This window comes from Periplaneta americana, chromosome 10 (genome assembly GCF_040183065.1).
Source record: "Periplaneta americana isolate PAMFEO1 chromosome 10, P.americana_PAMFEO1_priV1, whole genome shotgun sequence".
Classification (NCBI taxonomy): Eukaryota; Metazoa; Arthropoda; class Insecta; order Blattodea; family Blattidae; genus Periplaneta; species Periplaneta americana.
Window position 1 is genome coordinate 147,677,870 of NC_091126.1, and position 25,516 is coordinate 147,703,385.

The 25,516-nt window shown below is 35.7% G+C and overlaps 1 protein-coding gene across 3 annotated transcripts in view; it reads right to left on the reverse strand.

The window, feature by feature from the left end:
* Window positions 1–25,516, reverse strand: part of LOC138708091 (protein unc-80 homolog) — a 266,651-nt gene that overhangs the window by 12,043 nt on the left and 229,092 nt on the right. For 2 of the 3 annotated variants that reach the window (XM_069838254.1, XM_069838256.1), the window contains one exon: window positions 22,493–22,630. In XM_069838254.1, coding sequence (XP_069694355.1) covers window positions 22,493–22,630 — 138 coding nt within the window. Of the gene's footprint in view, window positions 1–10,420; window positions 10,523–22,492; window positions 22,631–25,516 lie in introns of all 3 variants that reach the window. The other variant, XR_011334570.1, reaches the window with a different exon arrangement.

A 25,516-nucleotide genomic window follows, 5' to 3' on the forward strand; every position in this document is an offset into this window, starting at 1 on the left:
TCAGGTGCGCTACTAGGTGTCAGGACACATGAAACACCTGAGTGCACATACATAACATAAAAGAAATGTTGTAATTGCAATGATAAAACATAACATAAAAGTGCTTATAAAGGGAGAATATCCTACAGACCAGAACAGCACACAGAAAACACGAAGAAATGTTTATTATTATGAGAAGTCATGCTTATGATAACTGTTCATATATTTTTAGGAATTTTATGATGAAATTATCTGCGTGTATTACAAAAATCTTACTATGAAATACGATGAAGGATCGGTGGAGTGGAGAAAAATTCTCTCTGGCACCGGGATTCGAACAAGAGTTTTCAGCTCTACGTGCTGACGCTCTATCCCAGGTGTCCTCAACTGACCGTGGCACTAGTTACGTGCAGCGTCTCGCCTGCTGTGTAGCGATGTCTGAGCAGGCGCACGGACACAGTTCGTTCTCTGTAGTTCACAGTGGAGGACCAGAAATGTCAGAAGAAGTGATGTACAATAGATCATCCACGCCATTGAATTTGTTATTATGGGAAGAGTCATTTCTATTTGTTGAAAAGTTGGTAGTGCCCACGTGTTTGGTTTTGTGGTAAAGTTCTGAATAACAGAAGGAATTTCAACTCACAACAATATTATTCATCCTATCACTCAAATGATTATGAAAAATATAAGAGAGAAGAACGAACCACTCTCATCCAAAAATGACTAATAACTAATTTGTATTATATTAATAATAATAATAATAATAATAATAATAATAATAATAATAATAATAATAATCCAGAAATGTATATAGTGTTAGTTGGGAGGCCGGAGGGAAAAAGACCTTTGGGGAGGCCAAGACGTAGATGGGAAGATAATATTAAAATCGATTTGTGGGAGGTGGGATGTGATGATAGAGACTGGATTAATCTTGCTCAGGATAGGGACCAATGGTGGGCTTACGTGAGGGCGGCAATGAACCTCCGGGTTCCTTAAAAGCCAGTAAGTAAATAAGTAAGTAAGTAAGTAAGTAAGTAAGTAAGTAAATAAGTAAGTAAGTAAATAATAATAATAATAATCAACTAAATATTAAACATTCTTTCCCTAACTCTATCGGTACTAAAGTAACTAATTTTTGCAATTTGTTATCTTAAAGAGGTTTAATAAGCTCATTTGACATTTACTATGTTTCTAGAAAGAAAAAATGTTTGTTAGGTATACTGTACAGGAAAACAATGTTCTTATATAGACTGCAGTTTGATGGAGAATAAGTATTGAACATAGTTTATTAATTTTTATTAGTTTATATTTGTGGCCTTTATTTTCATGTAATAATTTAGTTTATGGTTGTTGAAAGAAAGAATAATTTATGTTAATAATTGAAGAAACTGTTTCTAGTTTTAGGAACAAAATGGGTCGTTAAACTCAGTGTGTTATTTGGCTGATTTCAACATATTTAATGTACTCGGTTTGTTTACTAATTTACCAGAAAAAAATTAATGATTCCATGTTTTAAATTCTTTTAAGTTCTAGGATAAATTTTATTACGTATGTTTCAAATAGAAACACATGGAATGGTGCATAACCAATAGGCTTTAAGAGTATAAGGGATGCGGACAACTCTTGAATGACTGTACTGGTAGATTGCCACTGATTCGGTTTCAGCTATCATCTCTTCCCTGATCCTGGACAGGGACTGATTCACGTGTAGACTTGTGCACTGTGCAGCTCCTGCTAGCACGACTGTGCAGTCGGTTGACGATGCCTGCTCTATCCACTAAGCCACACCGGATTCTAATTCCGATGCTGGATCGAATCCTCTCAGTTTAAGCTCCACCTCTTAGTTTCCCTTTATAGGTGGAGCTTAAACTGAGAGAATTCGATCCGGCATCGGAATTAGAATCCGGTGTGGCTTAGTAGATAGAGCATCAGCATGTAGAGCTAAAATCCCGGGTTTAGATCCTGGTGCTGGAGAGAATTTTTCTCCGCTCCACCTATCCTTCAACATATGATAACGCAGAATTTCAGCACGGAAATATCATATGTACTTCGGTACATTGCAATAATTACTACGAGATAGACTGAATGATCCAGCTGGCATATGACAACCATATTACATTGGCGTTGATGACAGTAGACTGGGACAAGTCTGGCCTATACACACACACAGAGTTCAAGAGATCAAGATGTGTTTATAGCTTTTCATTGTGCTCAGGTGAATTTTGAACAGAGTTAGATGGCTCAATTTAAGTATTCCATTTCACAAAGTGTTTTCGTGTATGGTTCATTGTGTTACTGGAGACAGCAAGTTAAGTTGAAAGATGGTTCAGAATTCAATTCCCTAGCATTAGGGTCCACACTGTTACATAGTAATGGTATACAACTTTGTGAATAAATTGCAGGAGATGGAAAGGAAAGTGTTAAGGACGAGAAATCTAAACAAAAGCAAAGAGTACCGTATGTCTACTAACCAAAGACACTTTCGATAACACTGGCTTTCAACTGTAAAATTGCCCTACCAAATCACTTCTCCGCATCTCGCATCAAATGGGTGTTTAGTTCTACGAGAAAGACTACAAGAAGTTAAAAATACAGAGGGTGCCAAAAAAATGTATACACTCTTTAATAGCTCATAACTAACTCACTTTTTTTTTATTTTTTCAAGTGTGACTGTTTAAAATAAAGGCTGAAGTCAGACTAAACTTTGAGGAAAGAAAATTCATTCTAAAGTGCTACTGGAAGACTGAGAACATAAGTGAAGTTCAAAGACAGTTTAGAATGGAGTTTCAATGAGATTCACCAGCGTGATTCACAATTTTGCTCGTTTGCGAGATAAGTTTGAAGATGAAGGAACTGTTCTGAATATCCATAAGAACAATTCCAGAAGACCACGAACATCCACCAGCCCCACAAGAGAAAGAGAAGTCATCGAAAGGTTTCAGCAATCTCCTAGAAAATCTGTTCAGCAAGCGGCTTGTGAGACAGAACTTTCAAAATCGAGTGTCCATCGCATTTTGAAGCGTGCTCAATGGATAAGTTTGATTAGTCCACGCTCTCAATGAAGATGATCATGACCGAAGAATTGAATTTTGTGAGTGGTACCAAGCAAAATGTGCGTAGGACAATCAATTTCCGTACAAGATTGTTTGGCGTGATGAGGCCACGTTTAAGTTAAATGGCTTAATTAATCGTCACAATTGCACCTACTGTGCATCTAACAATCCTCATGTGATAGTGGAACACCATGTGAACTTACAAGGAGTTACAGTGTGGTGTTGTTTGTCAGCATTTGGTTTAATTGGATCTTTCTTTTTTGGTGGTACCGTGACTGGTGCAATTTACCTCAACTTGCTAAAGGAATCTGCCATGCCATGCATCGAAGAGATGTTTAGGAATGAAGAATGGTACTTCCAGCAGGATGGAGCACCTCCCCACTACCATGCGACATGAGGGCCTATCTTAACAGCGACCTGCAGAACAGATGGATAGGACGAAGAGGTAGTAATGAGTACTCCCCTTGCTTACTGGATTTGACTCCGATGGATTGTTTTCTGTGGGGACATATCAAGCACATGTTTATAGCACAAAACCAGGTACAATCGATGAGTTGAGAGCAGTCATTGAAAGAGAATGTTCCCAAATACCAATTGAAATGTTTAGGAACGTTTTGGATTCCATTGTTCAGCGTTATCAGCTGTGCCTGGACCACAATGGCCAACAATTTGAACACTTTCAATAAATGACTGGTTTCTACATTAGTTCACATTATTTTTAATTTTGAAACTTTTCTGTATCATAATAATTCTTAACATTGTAATCATTGAAAGAGTGTATACATTTTTTTGGCACCCTCTGTATATAAAATTACTCTGATGCAGATACGACCTGATGATTCTAGAATGAAGGACAGATTTTGAGTGTTCTAAATAATGTGCTTGCTAGAGATGTATGCAAGAGTGATACTTAGTTCCATCAGATGGTGCCAAAAATATCTGAAACAAGATGGCTGACACTTTCAGCATCTACTTGCTTAGTTGAAGTACATCACAAAATTCTGTTTTAGTAGCTTGTTAAGAAATCGTTTGCTGTTGTGTTGTATTAAAAGAATGAGACGCTTGCATTGCCAGCATGAAAGCACATGTAGGTCTGCTGTGTGGCAGTTGATTGCAGACTACATCTCCCAGTATTTTAAGAGTACTTGGTTCATACCAGCACATGAACTCGACACAGGTAAATAAACTGTTATGTTTTAGCAATTACTTCTTTTTTCAACTTCTGGGTATTGCAAGAATATTAATTTTTGGAATTGATTTAATTTATGGACTTTTTTTCCTTGGAGGAAGGTCCGCAGGCAAGCACAACAGCCTTAGGCCTATTGTTCAACCTTCTTATGTTGGAATGATTTTTGAAATCCATTAAGGATCACTCTTCAAGCACATGATTCACTGCATGGTGTCATCGTATCGATTCAGCCACAGCATCCAGTCAGGACTGGAAACCTGATCCTACGCCTGCCTGTGATGTTGCTCTGTGGCCTCCACAGATCGATGGCATCTGTTCACAATTCATGTGCCTGAATCTGCTGCATCCTCAACCAGAAGAACATGTCGCAGTTGATTCCACGACTCACCAAGGCACCATCTATCCGAAGGAGCTACACTACCCTGGTCACCCACAGTCTTATGGACTTAGTTATACATAGTAATAGTGACTTTTATTGTGAGATTATTCTCGTTGTACCCAACATTGAAACAAAGCTATACTGATAATATAGTGAACAAAGGTTACCATAATGATGGGATTATCATAGGGGCAGGTGCCCATAATAAATAAATTCCACCTGAAATAACACTGCTACTGACGATACAATAAAATTAAAAAAAATGCGATAGCTGATATTAAAGAGAAATGAAAACTGAAGCAAATAAAGAAACGCAACTAACTGAGAATAATGTACTTGAGATAAGTGATAAAAATTTGTTCTTACTAATGCATACTGAAGTATATGAATTTGAGAAACTCAAAGGCAATAAATGATTGCAATCCTATCATTAAACGAACATTGTAAAGCTTCGGTTAAAGAAAGGAGAATTGTATCAAGAAACAAAAGTCTTCTTACCCTCAAGCCAAGGACAAGTCATCGTCACAAAGAGTTATTACCTTAGCAAATGTAATAGATGATAAATATCGGAAATGAGATAAGTTAAACAAACACAGCAGAGCTCTGCTAGTCCGAACTAATTGGGACTGAGGCCTGTTTGGATTGCTGACATTTCGGATTAAGTGGGGGACAGAAATGCAAGTAGGGAAACCACACCTTATCCCCTCCCCATCCTTCACTGTCTACCACTTTGTTCAGTTCGAAGTTTATGAAGTGTTGACAAAACATTGCCACGTCATTAAGGTTATCTGCTCTTCGTCAGAAGAAGCTGACAGGTTATCATATTACAGAGCACTGCAGCGATAAGTACCAGTTTATTCTTCAGCCACTGGGCATCATGGTGCTTGAGTGACTGCTGGCCATAGGGTCCTTAATCTCACAGTGTTTCACCAAATTACAACTTACATGCATACTTACTAACCATAATATGTTATATTTCACATAAATATATTAATTGCAGATGAAGAAGAAATTGTTGGCTTTAGAAATGGATTACTGGCACCGTAGTTGTCAAATTTCGAAGATGGACCACATTAGGAATCAGGATGTCCGTAATATAATGCAGGTATCAGGAGATATCTTACAATCAGTGGAAACTAAATGCCTGATATGGTATGGGTATCTCCAGAGAATGTCAGCTGACTGCTGGCCTAATAAGGTATTCGACTGGACTCCCCCGGAAAAAAAGAGAAGAGGAAGGCCAATGAAAAAATGGAGCATGGAGGTTCAGGAGGATATGGTCTGCAGGGGTCTACAAATGAGCGATTGGCAAAACCGGAGTACCTGGAAGTTGAGAAGCGGGAGACGGCGACAGCCGTAAAATACTCGCAATACATACATACATATTAATTACAGAATTTTGTATTCACCTCATGTACGCACAAGAGATGTAGTTATTTTTTTCTGTCACTTACACAACTTGTTTCAATAAACTTTTTCACAGATTGTTTCCTTGCCCTTCTGATGGGAACTGGGTGACCTGGAAAACGATTTATAAATTTCGCCTTGTTTTGCCATACGATTTTTTTTTCGTACCAGTATAAGATTTCACAACATATGTATAGTAGTGACAAAAAAAAACCGGACTGACCCTTGTAGCTGATTTCAGAGCCTTGTTCACTCCAGAGCACGACAGACTGGTAACTAAGACTTGCGTGGTTCGAATCCTGCCTGGGAAGGAAACTTTTTTTGTTCCTTATTCAAATTTATTCCAAATTCTTTTCGATTGCTGGTAAAATTCATGTTCTGGGAATAATAGGTTAATTAAGTAGTAAAATATCGCTGCAATCGAAAAGTATTGGGAATAAATTTGATTAAGGAACAAAAAAAAGTTTCCTTCCCAGGCAGGATTTGAACCACGTAAGTCTTAGTTACCAGTCTATCGTGCTCTGGAGTGAACAAGGCTCTGAAATCAGCTACAAGGGTCGGTCCGGTTCTTTTTGCCACTACTGTACGTCCAAGCACAGAATATCTCACCATATCTCATCTCTTCATGTGGTAACTAAATGAGCAGCATGACACAAGACAACATGACTCCTCTCTACGTATTTCAATCTCAGACTGACTAGTCATTGAAATATTATGTGAGGTATTGAATGCCGAGAAAGGGGGAAATGGCCGCCCGGCAGTTGCTCAACCATCGCCTCCACCTAGAAGCCAACGAATAAACTGGTACTTAACGCTGGAACGCTTTGTAGTATAAAAAACAAGAATTCATTCATTCATTAGTGATAAAGTTAGTTGTACCGGTACTGTATATTACACATTTTTAGTTTCTAAATACTATAGCATTAAATTGGGTTTCAGTTCAAATACTCTTATTCTTCCTTCCTTCCTGCTCTCTCTCTCTCTCTCTCTCTCTCTCTCTCTCTTGACATGTTCAGATTATCCTGAATGTCGGATTAACAGGGTTCGGAATAGCAGGGTCCTACATTATAAAAATTATGGAGATCTTAAATCCTGGTATGCAGTGACCAAGCAAACACATAACGATAAAATAATACCGGTACATAAAGGGATATTCAGTAATGAAGTTGCTTAGTCGAGTACACGCTTTAACTAGTGGTGGAATATGAAAGTACCTGAATAAATAATTACAAGAAGGTAATTCGTACTAATATGACCATCTCACACAAGAGACTATATACTGGTCTAGAGGAAAAAACAAAGAAGGAATTCGTTCCTGATATCATTGTGAAGAAAAGATTCATAATATATAATGTGTGTGTGTGTGTGTGTGTGTGTGTGTGTGTGTGTCCGATTTTGAATAGTTTCAGAAATGAGACTATATACTGGTCTAGAGGAAAAAATAAAGAAGGAATTCGTTCCTGATATCATTGTGAAGAAAAGATTCATAATATATAGTGTGTGTGTGTGTATGTGTGTGTGCGTGCGCGTGTGTGTGTCCGATTTTGAATAGTTTCAGAAATGATTAAGGTTGTTGCTTCTGTAACACAGATTCTCGTGAACTTCACTTGAGCATTATTTAGAATTATACTGTACTGTAAATAACTCACACTGCTTGAAACAATGCACAGAGTATTACATAAAAATTCACAACGAACTACGAATTGAATCCATTGTTCACCATTTTGTTTGATTTATTACTAGTATACACATTACGACGAAGCGAATAGAAGCTTTTGAAATGTGGATATGGAGAAGAATGGAATGTGTGAAGTGGACAGACAGAGTAAAAACTGAAGCTGTGTTGGAAAGAGTGGGTGAAGAAAGAATGATTCTGAAGCTGATCAGGAAGAGGAAAAGGTACCGGTATTGGTTGGGCCACTGGCTGAGAAGAAACTGCCTACTGAAGAATGCATTGGTAGGAATGGTGAACGGGAGAAGAGTTTGAGGCAGAATAAGATATCAGATAACAGACATTAAGATATATGGATCATATGAGGAGACAAAGACGAAGGCAGAAAATAGGAAAGATTGGAAAATGATAGGTTTGGAGTGAAAGACCAGAATTTGGGAAGAACACTGAATGAATGAATGAATGAATGATACAGTGCATTCGCTCTCAGATGACTACGTGTATTGCTGTAGAAGGTGAGGTTCTCGAAAACCAGTTTTAATAGAAATTTTTCTGGGGAGTAATAATATTAATGTACTTTAATACATTTATAATTAGGGAAAGGAAGTTCATGCATTTGTATATTTGTTCTCTATCGTTGTGTGAATATGCTGAAAGATTATCTACATGAATCACAAATTTCTGAATACAATGATATTACTTTTATTGTGCATAAAAGTGCATATTTTGCCTTTATTTATAAAATAATCATATTTTAACATTTATGCAGGAAAACTGCATAATATTATGTAAGTTTATTTGTCTTTCCCTCATTTTTAAAAGTGTGTAACCTCGTAAAGACGACTAGTTTATGTTTATGAATTTTGAATGTAACGATAATGGCCTCATAGGGAGCCTCTGAAGTTAGTAATTGGTATTTCTTTACTGCAGTCTTCAGCAGATTTCGATAGAACAATATCCAGTTTAACATCAGTTCCAAGAAATATAGGAGATAAAGTGAACTAGAAAACAGCAAAATATATTCTTTCCAAAAACCCTGACTATTATCAACTTAAAGAAATTCAAGATATTCTCGAAGGAAAAACACTCCAAAAAAACAACAAAATTTTCTATAGAACAGCTCACAGCTTTTGTGCAAAACCCTCTTACTTCTTGTGACGTAGAACGAAGTTTTTCGCGCTACAAAGCTATGCTGAGAGACAACAGGCGAAGAATGACAGCAGAAAACATATGTCACTCCTTAGTTGTGAACTGTAACAGCATAAATGGAGCATTCAGCAATGAGGCAAGCACTTCAAAATCCATAGACTAAACATAAGTTACCTATACCTTATTATTCAGTTAAAATAATCTCAGACTGATAATGCATATTTTGTAGCATATTTATCTATTTTTACGGCATAAATACATACATCTGTGGCCGGGAGGAAAAAGGTCTTAAGTCAATATTTTGTGAAAATGAGATTTTTATATATTATGAAAGCAGAAACAATTCTCTACAATCTGGTAAAACGGTTAAAGTCAAAACTCCTGACTGGATTTATAGTGTGTTACCAAATGTCCCAAGTACTTTTTGAATCGAGCACGCACAGAATAAAGGACTGAAGAATATTTAATACTTTATTCCTTACAAACGTCACATGTTTACTTTCCATGCTTCCTTATTAAAAAGGTCTAACTTGTATTTTAGCTATTTTATCACATACTGATGCCCTTTCCTTTTAAAACTTTAGGTAAACAGTCCTATTTTGTTTAAGACCTATTTTTCATTCCTAATAATTTACATTTCCCGTTTATTTTGACATGAAAAAGGTCTTATATTTAAATACTCCCTTCTTCTCAGTTTGGGCTGTAGTCTTAAAAGGGCTTAAGTGCGGCTATTTTTGGAAATAATCAAGAAAATTGTTAAATGAGCAACATTATCTATTTTAGAAGCAATATAAACAAATAATATCCAGGAAAAACCTTTTAATTAAAAAAACTCTATAATTGACACCAATTTCAATCTTTCTACTGCTCTCCTGAAAAGTATAAAATTTTTACTTAAGACCTTTTTCCTCCCGGCCACAGACATATTCTTCACGTTTTTAGGGCATGAACTTTCTTTCCCTATTTATAATACATCCATTTTCTTAGATTACTTTAATGCTTATACCTTCATAACTTCCATTTTCATGTTCAATTTTCAGAAGCATGTAACTTAGTCTATTTAAAAAAGTATGACATATGTTTATATGAAACTTTTTCATGACAATGATATAAGAAATCAGTTCCTAGTGTATTGCACGATCTTCGTGACTCGCCCTGTATATATTATGTTATCCAGACACTGTGGGTGTCTCGTGAGTCAGACCAGAAAACTAATACGGTACACGACAATTAGGAGAGGGAAGTAATTACAGGCTAAAGGAATGTAAGAAGATTTGTAAATCCACTTTGTGTGACAGGAGAATATTACAAAAGCATTGTGAAATTCCTAACAATAAGGGCACAGTTGCTTGTAAATTACTGCATGCATAAAGTTAGACAGAAATGATATAAATGGTATGGATAGAACGAAAATATCAGTTCAGCTTTCGTCTGTCTTTGAGGTTCTGTACATGCACCAAACTACATACTGACGATAGTAGGACAAGGCCTCGCAAAAGGGTTAAGACGATGGTGTACAGAACACATTCACGTCATGTCAGTACGAATGGACCAAACTGGAGAAACAGTCCACATCTGTGACAAATCAATACCTTTAAGAATAGGTGAGGCCCAGGAAAAATTTGACGTAGAATAACTTGCGACAATATTTTTGGAATCTTTTCTTGATAAGTTGTAAGTTCCTCATGACACAACTGTAACAAGAAGACGTGAGTGTAACTTTCTATCTCGAAGCTTGGCTTTCCCAGCAAGCTTCACGTCGTGCTCAAAACCCATGAAAGTATACAGTGTGTTTCACAATTATTATAGGTACAAAATGCAGGGGTAAGTAGAGGACAATGAAACAAGGCAAAACTTCCTAATAAACATAGATCTAGAATCAGCCGTTTCCGAACTCTACGGGGTCTTCTTATTTCTCGTCAGTACAGTTGCTCTGGGGTAATACAACATCTAATATGCACTGGAGGAAGACAGCATTATAACATAAGCTCAATAATGACTACTGTTCATGATAAGGCAGGCGTAAGCACATTTTCTCATAGACAGTCTTGCACATTCAAATATCCTTGCTGTGTCTTTAATGCATTGACAACTATTGGCAATGCATTCCCGGAATTCGTTAACATTATCAACAGGTCTGGAACACACAAAACATTTAAAATATCCCCAAACAAAAATATCCAAAGGATTCAAGTTGGGAGACATGGGAGGCCAGGATGTTGGTAAACCATAGCTGATACATCTGTTGCAGAAACTTGTGCATAAGTACTCTCGAATGTTCAAATAAAAATAAGTCAGTGCTCCATCATGTATGTACCACAGCAATGTCTTTCTCAAAGAGGCTCATTGTCAGGGCCGGGTATTTATGGAGATCGTGAAAATCACGACATAATAGATATACAATAGATTTTTACTAATCTTCACGAATTAAGTGATTCTGATTAATAATATGCGGATAAAACAATCGCGACAAATCGCGAAATAGAGTTCTAATTGCGAAATATGAACACATTCGCGAATTGTTACTATTGCGTCGTTTTATAGCGAATTTCATATTCTGAGTCTTTTTCGGATTTTTTTTCACCTCAATTTGTTATACTGGGCTTTCATTTCAAAACTTCCCAGTCTAAATAACTAATTATTAAAATTGAATTCAATTTAAACAAAAAAACACATCAATTTAGAGATATTGAGGGGGAAGTCTGAAACCAGGTTTAATTGCATTTTAGATTTCACTCCCACTCCCCAGCCACCCCCGCTTTGAAATTTCAAATGGCACCCCTATATTTTCGTACCTAAATATGAAAGAGCATTCAATTGTTTATACACCTCATTCATTTCTTTTCACATCTTTTGTTTTCTATCATCACCTGGCAACCTGGATTGTTGTTACTGTTGATTAGAGCTGAAGAGAATAAAAAACTTATTGAGCATTTCATCCAAGAGTTGTGTTTGTGTATTCAATATTATTTTAAAATGGTGTATAACCTTCAATAGAGAACGTAAATCATCCTTATTGATTAAAATTAGGAAATTACACGAAATAAGCTGTTTTTTCATCCTACAATCAACTGATAATAACAAAAATACAGATTGCCAGGCGACAATAGAAAACAAATGAATGAGGTGTATAAACAATTGAATATACTTTCACATTTAAGTATAAAAATATAGGGGTGCCATTAAGCCTGGTTTCAGACTTCCCCCTCAATATAAAAATTAACGTGTTTTTTGTTTAAACTGAATTAAATTTAAATAATTAGTTATTTAGACTGGGAAGTTTTGAAATAAGTCCTGCATATACATGTAGGCTACATTACATGGTACTCCAGGTGTTCTGATTACATTAGTGAACTCAGAAGATGGAGAATTCAAAATTTCACTAATAATTTGAAAATGTTAATTTAGGGCTGCAAGTTTTTTTTTTTTTTTTTTTTTTTTTTAAATGAATGTGTATTAAATACAGTTTCAATCCAACAAATATTGTCTATTGGCCATACCGCACCTTTATCAGAATCCAACGAACTTTTAATGTTAATTATTTGGAAAGTAATATTCATACTGAGTTAATACCACAATTCTAAAATAATTGTATTTTCCAAAATTTCCATTAATCTCCGCCAAGAGTACAAATCAATCTCCAACAATCTCCGCCGACACCAATATTCCTGGTGTTGTGGGAGAGAAGGCCTGATGGCCTTAACTACACCAGAATAAATAAATAAATAAATAAATATTAAAAAACATAAATGATAAAATTAATCTCCATAAATATCTGCCCCTGCTCATCATCATGAAGGTAGCATATCTCATGTTGTATAAAAGTGGAGGTGCGTACAATCATTAAATCTACCAGATAAGAAATGAGGTTCGAATATTGTAACGGTTGCAAATGCACAAAGTATATTCAGTATGTGGCCACAGTGATAACTGATAACATTATCTCGAAAATGTTTGGTTTCCGAATCTATGTTTATTGCGACTTTTTTGCCTTGTTTCGTTGTACTCTAGTCACCCCTGCAGTTTGTACCTATAAATACGAAACACCTGGTACACATGCCACTTGATATCACACAATCCATCAACAGTGCCGAATCTTAGTAAGATAAATGGAATTAAGGTCAGGAGATCTTTATACTGTGTAGACATTTTTATTTTCTGACAAACCACTCAAGCTGAAAACAAGTAAAAATAATGTTCACATCCAATACAGAAATGAATGCAACATTAAGCTTGGTGCTGAATGATTGATTAAATGGCAAACTTACTAGTATTAATTATATAAGCATGTGTGGCTTACAGCTGTTTCGGTGTATACTGTACACCATCATCAGAGCCTACTAGATCTCGGCATCATCTCGACATCGCTGCCTGTTGTAGGGGTGTGTTTGCGTGTTGAAAACTGGAGTCAACATGCAAACGCACCCCTACAACAGGCAGCGATGTCGAGATGATGCCGAGATCTAGTAGGCTCTGATGATGGTGTACAGTATACACCGAAACAGCTGTAAGCCACACATGCTTATATAATTAATACTAGTAAGTTTGCCATTTAATCAATCATTTATATTTAAGTGTTAAAAGTAGTGTACGCAAGATTCAAGATGGGTTGGTGCTGAAACTGTATCTGCATGCAGAGTCATGAAGTTCATACCAAAAACATAAAAAATAATTGGCTTCAGTCAAGATTATAATCTGCGTTCAACAAACATATACTTTCAAAACTGAAGTGTTTGCTTCTGAAGTTGAATTGTTATGAAGCTTAACTTTGAAACTGATTTTCTATTTTAAACGTTTATCAGGGGTTTCAATTGATGTGATATGAATTAAGTTTCGATATACCGGTAACACATGTACACGCTCAGGCATTTGTAAAAAATGTTAAATTCACTTAAAAATTTCATTTTATGAAGTACAGATTAAATGCTTTCATGCTCAAAAATTTAGACATAATTATAGAACTGCATATTTTCGGCATTCCTGATAGAGAAACACTGATTAATGGCATGCTATTTAGGGGTACAATCATTTTCCTTAAATTACTGCAATAATTCTATCAGTTTAAAATTACTTTGTGTTAATTGATAGAGGACGAATGTATAACTAAAATACTTTCGTCTACACAAGACGTGGGCATTTAAAGCGATGCGCCGTACTACTCTGATTGCTGCAACACGCATCACCTGTTAACGTACTACTCAGCGGTGGATCGCGTGAAGTATTGAAACACGGAACGTTAAGTGATTACGCAGGACAAAAAGATACACAGTTTTCTAAAAATGTTATTTTTATGAATAATGACAATGAAAGAAAAGAAATTTTCCAAAACAAATACAAACTATTTTACAAAAAGCTCAAACATAACTGTATTTCTAATTTAAACAATTACTGTAAAAACCTTATAAAATGATATAAAACGTACAATTCCACAACAGTTAAAAAGTAATGCCATAATCTGAACCTATATGTTTTGAAAGGGCATCAGTCACTAATTTGCATCCATTGAAAATAAAATTAAGAAACTAAGGAAAAATAGATTAACAAAATATCAAGAACATTACTAAGAAACAGAATAACAACAATTAGGCTATTTTTTAAACGTCTTACTGTAGTTCTTTGTTGTTTTTGTCAATTTACGTCAATTGACTCATGCCCTTAAAAGAAAGGATTCGTTTATTCTTCTTCGTCACGTAAATCAGCAAGTGTTTCAAAATTTGGAGTTATGTCAGACATTTCAATTGTGAGCTGATAGAATAAGTTTTCGTCTGAACGGTTGAGCCAAACAAAGAAGCAGTTTTCATAACAAAACTCCGAATATGTGAATATTTTACTTTGCAAAGTTGTTTAAGCTTATATACACCTAAACCAGCCATATTTGTGCACTTGAACTTGGGGTTTCGCGCTAACCGTTACTCCACAGGTGTGGACTACTATTATTATAAAAAATAAAATAAAAAAAAATTTGTTCCATTAAAACGAGTCTTTTCATAATGTCGCTCAACATGCTAGTAAAATTTTGTAGCATAATAAGCACCTAACATTTTCCCCTTCTTCGCAACAAAAGAATTCATTTTCCCATTCTTTGTGGAAATAATATTTTTGGACTTTTTTACTTCAGGAGCTTCCTTAGAGAGCGACATTTTTTTTAGTGAACTCCACCGCTGACTGCCAGTACTTCAACTGGTCGGACAGGTACCCCAGCTAGGGGTGTGGAGGGAGGGAGATTACGTCCTTGCCCACGTCTGGTCTACACAATGATGTTACGCACTTCATTTGAAGTCCATAAGAAAAAAATTGTACAAAGGGAAGTCTTATTCAGAATTCACTATCGAGGTTATAAACTCGAATTTTTCCTCCACAAAAATGTTTAACATTTATCATTTTCTCTGAGAAAAGTACTAAGTAAGAAAGCAAAATATAACAAGTCACTTGACACAAACTCATTGAATATTAGCTGCTTGCGAGTAATTTCAAGAGTGACATGCTCAGTATTCTTTTGTAATGACCACTTCCAAGAAGTAATAGCAGGCAACAATGTAGTTTTCCAGTAATAATATTCCATCAGGCTGAATAACCTTGCAGAATTAACTGTTTTGCTGTTGAATCTTAATTCTCACAAAATAAAGACTTAATCAGTGATTACATTCTCAGGAATATTCATAGAATTCCTGGAAATGATTTATTATATATAATTCCTCAAAGCTCATCTAATAGAACACACACGCACTCATTTATTCATATTTTTCTGCCCATGGGCAGGTCTTTAACTGCAAACCCAGCATTCTCCAATCTTCCCTACTTTTGCCTCTTCTTCACCTCCACATACGGTTAATACGTCTTAATGTTGTCTATTTGATATCTTCTTCAGCAACGAACTTTTCTTCCATTCATTATTCCTTCCAGTGCATCCTTCATACCGTAGAAAGACTCATTTCATGTTTTCAGTTTTTCTTGGGAAAGAAAATGTAGTAGCTTCCCATTGCTTTCTGCACACCACTCTATCTTTCGCATGTATGTGCATATGTATGTATATATATATATATATATATATATGAACGTACGTACATATGTAGGTCTACATATGTATTTTATATTGTATTAGGAACATTAAATCCAGACATTTGAGATGGGCAGGGCATGTAGCACATATGGGCGAATTCAGAAATGCATATAGTGTGTTAGTTGGGAGGCCGGAGGGAAAAAAATCTTTGGGGAGGCCGAGACGTAGATGGGAGGATAATATTAAAATGGATTTGAGGGAGGTGGGATATGATGATAGAGACTGGTTTAATCTTGCACAGGATAGGGACTGATGGTGGGCTTATGTGAGAGCGGCAATGAACCTGCAGGTTCTTTAAAAGCCATTTGTAAGTAAGTAAATTGTGTGTATGTATGTAGGACGAAGAAGGCCGGGGATATTCGAAGAACTGTCGAAATTGATTAGCTTTCAGAATCACAGCTGATTGCCCTTTTGGGGCCACAAAAAATGTGAAGGTTTGTAGGGAAAGTTGAAAGGAAAAGGGAAGGAGACATGAAAAAGACATAAAACAAAAAGAATTAGGAATAACGACATTGAGGAGAAAACTCGGGTCAGATAATGATGTGGGATATACTGTCCTGGAAAGAGTTAAGAGTGTACTTAACCAGACTCCATGGTGACCATAAAGATGAGGGAAGATCAGTTTGTTTGTTGTTTATCCTTGACAAATCAAAAGTAGGTTACCTTATTTTTCAACATATTTCTCTACTGGCTAATACACTTGTCCCTTATGCTCTCCAATATTTCTATGGCCTTCTGGAAGAAATTCTCTCCAACCTCTGTAAACCACTCATTTACAACTTCCTCACTTCTTCATTCGCAGAAAGTCTTTTCACAAAGATGTTCCCTAAGTTTTAAGACTAGTCTGAAGTCACTCAGGGCTAGTTCTTGTGAGTAGGATGGACAGTCTGCCAACTCAAATACTGCATTAGCTATAGCAACCACAACAACACAGGTGGTGTTACTGGTACTGGATATATTTTCCTGGTAAAAGATAATTTGTTCTGGTCAACTTTTCATGCTGCTCTGGTTAAATTCCTTCCACAAATATGGTAGGTATTAAAGTTGATTAATAATTTCCTGTGATTGTAGCTCCTATTTCCAAATAATCGACAACAACCACTCAGAAAACTGAGGCCATATGTCTGAAACTGTTTGTGTTTTGAATATGCAGGGAAGTGGATAAATTTGATGCTTCCAATGCATACTCTGAAGCCTGGTATAGGTCAGTAATTTAACCAAGTTTCTTCCATAGTTACAAACATGTCAATGAAATTGTGTTTGTTTTCTCTGTACATTCTTAGAAGACGTAAATATTGTAACTCGAGATCACTTTTGATTTGGTGTAAACATTTGCAGCATCAGTCTTGTTAATTATAGAGGTTAATTCGTTGTTCAAATATTGTGCACTGTATGATAAAATAACTTTGTTTCTTATATAATTTACCTCAAATGCACTAACTGGTCTTGCACCACGAGATTGTGGATTTTATTAATATTTTCTTGAGTGATTAGTCAATGGTGCACCATCAGCATGTTGGTATTCACACGATTCTCCACCACACTTAAATGCACGACACCACACTTAAATATATCTCACATAAATCACGATGAATCAGAGGTGGACTCACCTTTTATGCAAATAATTGAGCACAAAACTTTGCTGTGTGTGCTCCAACTTGGAACTGTTGTCTGATCCTCTCCAAATCTAGTAGCTGTTGTCATATACCGATAAAATTGTAGTTCTAATTCCATTCTCTTTTGTGTTTATACAGGGTGTTTCCGGGCTGGTGTTACAAACTTTCAGGGATGATGGCGAAGGGCACATGTATCAATTTGAGATAAGAACCATGGTCCGGAAATGACTGAGTCGAAAGTTATAAGCAAAAATAGTTGTGTGGAAATGGAATTGTAATTTGGCACCATGTGCCCTCCTTCCCTTAACCTTTGGAACAATCATGGAAAAATGATATGGGCCGGATGTCTCCTAAGTGGGTACTTGGCCCGATACAATCTGTGAGCTTGTCTACTGTTCCCATTGGCTTATCTGTATTCGAAAATCAGGTCTGCTTATTCTGCTCTCGTGTACTACTCCATTTCACTTGGAACGATCGATTGGATACTGCAACTTGTACACATACACTGCTCTCTACAGACGTGCATATCAGGGCCGACCATGTCCGTTACGCATTACGCCATCTGCATAGCTTTAGTGTAGTTTCCTGTCCCCACCTCTGAGACAGCACACTGAATCGAATACTATAAGTAGATAATGTAAACAACATCATGAATACCTTATGTGTAAGATGTACAGATAAACACACATAAATAAGGTGTACAGAGGAATAAAATTATTTAATTTCCACACAACTATTTTTGCTTGTAACTTTCGACTCAGTCATTTCCGGACCAGGGTTCCTTATCTCAAATTGATACATGTGCCCTTCCCCATCATCCCTGAAAGTTTGTAACACTAGCCCGGAAACACTCTGTATATAAATGTGACAGCAACAGGATAAATTAAATGTGTCAAGAGTAAAGCAAATGGATCAACCTTCCACATTTGTTTCGGGGTCAAGAATTTATTATGTGGAACAGTGAAATAAAAACAACATGGATATATAGAGAGGTTTTTTCCCTATACACAGGGAATTCACTCTCTCATCTAGCAGATGAGAACATTATTATTCCCGTCACAAGGAAACAGTAATAGGTAGATAGGTGGTCAGCCATCCACACAGCTCGTGTTATTCACAGACTAACTCTCACCATGTGGAAGCAATATGAAGCAGTCTGGCAGGCAAACAGTGTTTTGCAGTGTTTATTCATATTGATAATAACACTCTGTAACACCCATTTACAAAGATTCATTTTGCTGTATGGTTGCCAACCATCCAGCTTTCACAAAATTTGAAATACTGTCCAGGATCCCCGTCAAACACACTTTTGACTTTTGTCCTGCCTTTGCCAATTTTGAAAACAGCAAAGTACAATATTATAAATATACATGAAACACAAATGTGAGAGCCTGTAGAGACATTTTCTTAGGGTTCATATTTTTAATGTTAACTCTATAGGCTACATTCATTCATACTTTTCTGCATAAGGGCAGGTCCTTCACTACAAATCCAGCATTGTCCAATCTCCCCTTCTTTTTCGCATTCCTCTTCATCTCCGCATATGATAGACATATCTTAATAATGTCTAACACCGATATTTTTTTCTGCCCCGAACTTTTCTCTCGTTCACCATTCCTTCCAGTGCATCCTTCAGTAGGTAGCTAATGACTCAACCAATTTGTTTTTCTCTTCCTGATCGGTCTGAGCATTATTCTTTCTTCACCTACTATTTTTAGCACAGCTTTATTTCTTATTCTGTCCGTCCATTTCACATGCTCCATTCTATTCTCCATGTCCACATTTCAAATGCTTCCAGTAGTTTCTCTTCACTTAGTCGTAATGTTCATGTTTTTGCTCCATACAATGTCACACACCACACTGGTCTCTTCCTTAGTTCTTTTTCTAAAGGTATGCAGAAAATGCTTCTTTTCTATTAAAAGCTTTCTTTGTCATTGCTAGCCTCCTCTTGACATCCTGGCAGCAGCTCATATTACTATTTATAGTACTTTCCAAGTATTTGAAGCTGTCCAATTTTTTCACTGCTCATTTCGAATTCGCATATTTACCTTCTTCATTTTTCTTCCCATAACCACGGTCTTCGTCTTGAATGAATTTATCTTCATACTATACTTACTGCTCACAGCTGTGATTTAGCTCTAGCAGCACATTCCTTATCATCATATTCTCTTCTGCTAACAACGCCATATAATCAGCAAATTTTTATGCATTTTAATCTTCTTCCACTTAATATCATCTCTCCCATATTCTGAAAACATTTCTTCACTAAATCCTCCAAATAGTTCTTAACAGGGTAGGCAATAAAGAGCATTCCTTAGCCTTAAATTAATAATACTGACACACTATTTTAAAGTTTCACTCATTTTTAAATGGGAAACATTGAATTTTATTAATGATTGATAAAATGGCAAACTTACTAGTGTTAATTATATAAGCACGTGTGGCTTACAGCTGTATACTGTACACCATCATCAGAGCCTCAGATGATGGTGTACAGTATACACCGAAACAGCTGTAAGCCACACGTGCTTATATAATTAACACTAGTAAGTTTGTCATTTTATCAATCATTTGTATTTAAGTGTTAAAAGTAGTGTAGCTACGCAAGATTCAAGATGAATTTTATTTTACTATAAATTGACCGTTTTCACTTGTGAGATGATAGAAAATAGACTGAATTAAAAATAATCGGTTTGTTCCTTGGTCCTTGTGGATGAGATTTTTTCAGCCCAATAGTCCTTGAAAGGTGGCAACCCTACTCTGCTCTAAAGATCGCCTAGTTGCAATTCATGCACTCGTGCCATCTTATTTGGCTTGGAATAAATAATTTTGTTGCGACTTTTGCTGATGATTTGGATAAACCAACTCCATGCACTAAATGTCTGAGAGATTTTGAGGCAAATTTTCAAGCCTAGCATCAATGTTGTCTAAATTTTCAGTGACAACTCTGTGGCATAACAGAGATTTCATAATAATTTAAGAAACCAATCTCTCTTAATTTCTTAACTATATCCCGTATGCTCATTTGATTTGAAACTGCAGAATCAGGAAATTTTTCTTGAAATCTTCTTCTCACTGTTGCTACAGACTGTTTTTTCACAAAATTACGGTACATTGATACTCCAATAATCCGAAATTAGCGATAATTCCTAAATCTCTTTATTTTTTCTTTCACACGAGACAACTGGAGATTAATGCTTCATACATTGAAGGTATAAGTGAATGCAAAGAATGAAAAAATGACGATCAATTCAAATTATTCAACATAAGATTCATTTAAATAAAGTAATTGAATTTGTGAATTGTAATACGAACTATCACAAATTTTATCATGCATTAAAATAAATACATCAAGATGTATATATATATATATATATATATATATATATATATATATATATATATATATAAAGAACAGCAGTGCAAACAGACCCAGACAGCACTTACCTTTTTCTTTAAATTATAGTCCGAAAATTTCACAGCTAGTACTCCCTTGACTTCGACTCTTTCTTTAATTACCGGTAATATTTTGTCTTTGGAATATGTAGTTTTTTGCTTTCACGTGTTAAATACTAGATATGGTACCTAGCAAAGTGAAAGCAAAAAACTACATATTCCGAAGTGATATAGTGTTAAAAGTTGTGTAATCAAAATATGTAATATTTTGTGTTCCATAGCTAGTTGCAATATGTACTTCATGTTAGTAAATGACTTGAACTAAAGAACTTCAAACGCATTCTTTTTTAAGTTTCATTGGTCCTCAATGAACATCACAGCTGACTTCATACTACATTTATAGATTTTTAAATTTGCATTACAAATTTTTTGTTTCTTTTTCACTGTGTTTTTACTAGAAAATTGCTCATTTTTCATTCAAATGTAACCATTCTGGTCCAACCTCTAGAGATCATTACAAAGGACAAGTGAACAAAATTTGAATGAAATCAGACACATGGGTCTTGAGATATCATGTTTTTTGTATCGAAAAATGTAATTATTGGGAAAATTAGTCTTAAGTTGGGACATACGTGTACTTACATCCTGCACTAAAAACACCTGCTGCATATATTACACCCTCCCTGTCAACATATATCTGAAAACTTGGAAATATATACAGAAAAGTATACTCTATCAATTGAGATAATAAAAAAAATTTCAAACATTTTCACTGTATAAGCCCCCTTAAATCCTAAGAATCCGAACCCTACTAATAAGACACTCACGCTCTCTATGTAGTGTTCCTGAAAATAAATTGTAGTATGCTAATTTTCTATGCTGATGAGCAAGGCAAACACTGATTATCCCTCTCTCAGTTCCTGCAAAGGATTTTATTATGTTACTTCTGAAAGTTTATCTAATAAGACAAACAATTCAAATAACTACAAAATAATGAGAACATTTACTGTATGTTAAATTCTCAAAAATAGGCCTACTCTTAGTTCCAGCAAGAAACCTACTATATTATGAATGATGCTATAATGCTTCTTAAAATCAATATTAAAAATAAAAAAAGAGAGAGAGAAAGAGAGAAGGATAACATTTTTTCTATGTTTTGTGTATCTGAAATACCCTACGATATTCTCTTAGTGATTTATTTTTTTATGTTATTCGTGATATATACATATGGAAGTCAACAAAAATAAAACTGGTTATCAAATTAATAAATATATGTCCAAGTTTAAACATCTGACATAATACTGTACTGAGAAAGATAGCAATTAGAGTTTCATGATGTTTTACAGGCTTTTCATATTTTATCCTTACGTAAGTTGACTCAGCAATGCAACATTTGTTTTGCTACCATCATAACTAGTAAATTATAAAATAATTAATTTTGTGCAGACACATTTATAAAGTCTTTACTACAAAAAAAAAAAATAATAAAGCTACCAGGCACCCAAAATTTGTAAGATTATACCGTACAATAGCATCCACATAAATTAATAACATGCAATATTGTGTGGAGAAAAAAAATAAAATAAATTTACCTGAGGAATGTTTAAGTTCTACAGAAGAGACAAATCGGAGTTTGGATGATTTCTGCTGTGGCAAGAAACTGTCATACTTTTGACTTGACAATTTACGTTCGTCACTAGCAGAAGAAGAAGAAGATTGTTGGGACTTCTCTGAAACATGCCACATCAAAACAGGCTACAGCTGTGTGAACAACTGCTCCAGGAAATTCATTAATTCAAAGCACATGTTTGCACTACAAATAAGACTGAATTTGAACATGAATTATTTATAGATATGTGTAAATGAATAATTACCTTCAATGATCTGGATTGGCGTCACAAACAAATAAATGAATAATAGGACACAAATATGTACATAATTTCAAATTACAAATTATTATGATTATCCTCATGTCAAAGTATTTGCATAGTTTCATAACAGCAAAGAAGCAGCAGCAGTAGCAGAGGAATAAGAATAAGAAGAATATAAAATAAAAAAAATAGAAGCTATTTGTTAGTTACATATTGGGAAAAGTCAATTTTTATACCTAATGAAATAATGGAAATTGATTTTTCTCTTAATGAATGAATGAAAATACTCAAGAAATATGTGGCCAGTTGGCATAATAAGAATTAGAGATCTTGCAATTACAACTGCGGTAGGTACCTGCTCAAGCTTAAAGAATAGCATTTGTAAACACTTTCATATCATTATCGTCATTGTTCTAACCACCAACGCCACTTCCACCAAAGCACAGTCAGAAACACTTGTCTGTAAGAATACCGTACATTCCACTAGAATTCAAATAATAATAATAATAATAATAATAATAATAATAATAATAATAATAATAATAATAATAATAATAATAATAACAGACGATTAGCACAACCACTTAGTGGTTCGATGTCTAGCAGGTAGCAGATTGACAGATCTATGGTGGAAAAGCATTTGTGGTTTAAATATTCTCGGAGTATTGTGTTTCTTCTTCATTGCATTGCAATATTCGCCATATCATAATTTCATCAACTTCGAATAATCTGTGTTCGTCAATTAAAGAAAAGTTGTTGACTAATTATGTTACCTTGTCATCATCATTAACTTTGGGAATAAATGAACGGATTAAGTGAGAAGATTTGCAAGAGGAAGAGCTAAGGTAGTATCCTTTTAATAACCTTCATATGTAAAAGTTTAAGTACATGGTCCTAAGAAAAGCTTTAAAAACTTCGAAATCCAGGTCTGGCTCTATCTTCTTCTTGTAGTTGGGACCTCGCGAATTTCGAGAGCAATACGATGAACATCTTATCTGTCGATGTAAATCGTGTTGTACTTGACTTTTTATGTGGGCTAGGATAGATTTCTGACAGGTTACATATTACATTATAGGAAACAAGTTGCTGCCTATACTTAGAATGCAATGTTTGGCAAGTCATAACTCACTTTATAAAAAAGACAAGGTAAACGTTTTGTAGTGCATAATGTAAACAAAGCTAGAAAATAACTTTCCACTATTTTCCATAAACTATTCTACTACAAGTACTGGGTGAACAGTATAGAGCAGAACAGGTTTCATGGCCGGCAGGTGGGGACTCAAGGCCGTGAAACCTGTTCTGCTCTATACTGTTCACCCAGTAGTATTACACTAAAAATGTTAACAAAATGGTGGCAGTGGCAGTAACATTGGTAACAATAATTATGATTATGGTAGTAGTAGTAGTAGCAGTAGTAGTAGTAGTAGTAGTAGTAGTAGTAGTAATTGGTAATGGGGAGCAGAAGCAGTAGTATTAGTGGCAGAGGTAGCAAAGCAGCAGCTATAATGATGGCAGTGGTAGTGGTAGTGGTAGTGGTAGTAGTAGTAGTAGTAGTAGTAGTAGTGGTATTAGTGGTAACTGGTAATGGGGAGTAGAAGCAGTACTATTAGTGGCAGAGGTAGCAAAGCAGCAGCTATAATGATGGTAGTGGTAGTGGTAGTGGTGGTGGTAGTAGTAGTAGTAGTAGTAGTAGTAGTAGTAGTAGTAGTAGTAGTAGTAGTAGTAGTGACTGGTAATGGGGAGCAGAAGCAGTAGTATTAGTGGCAGAGGTAGCAAAGCAGCAGCTATGATAGTGGTAGTGGTAGTGGTAGTGGTAGTAGTAGTAGTAGTAGTAGTAGTAGTAGTAGTAGTAGTGGTAACTGGTAATGGGGAGCAGAAGCAGTAGTATTAGTGGCAGAGGTAGCAAAGCAGCAGCTATAATGATGGTAGTGGTAGTGGTAGTGGTAGTGGTAGTGGTAGTAGTAGTAGTAGTAGTAGTAGTAGTAGTAGTAGTAGTGGTAACTGGTAATGGGGAGCAGAAGCAGTAGTATTAGTGGCAGAGGTAGCAAAGCAGTAGCTATAATGACGGTAGTGGTAGTGGTAGTAGTAGTAGTTATGATGTAGAAGCATCAGTAGCTGTGGTGGTAATAGTAGTGGCAATATGGTAATGGTAGTAGACACAGCAGCAGTAGTAGTAGTAGTAGTAGTAGTAGTAGTGGTAGTAGTATTAGTGGTAATTGGTAATGGGGAGCAGAAGCAGTAGTATTAGTGGCAGAGGTAGCAAAGCAGCAGCTATAATGATGGTAGTGGTAGTGGTGGTAGTGGTGGTGGTAGTAGTAGTAGTAGTAGTAGTAGTTATGATGTAGAAGCATCAGTAGCTGTGGTGGTAGTAGTAGTGACAATATGGCAATGGCAGTAGACACAGCAGCAGTAGTAGTAGTAGTAGTAGTAGTAGTAGTAGTGGTAGTAGTATTAGTGGTAATTGGTAATGGGGAGCAGAAGCAGTAGTATTAGTGACAGAGGTAGCAAAGCAGCAGCTATAATGTTGGTAGTGGTAGTGGTAGTAGTAGTAGTAGTAGTAGTAGTAGTAGTAGTAGTTATGATGTACAAGCATCAGTAGCTGTGGTGGTAGTAGTAGTGGCAGTATGGTAATGGTAGTAGACACAGCAGCAGTAGTAGTAGTAGTAGCAGTAGTAGTAGTAGTAGTATTGGTAATTGGTAATGGGGAGCAGAAGCAGTAGTATTAGTGGCAGAGGTAGCAAAGCA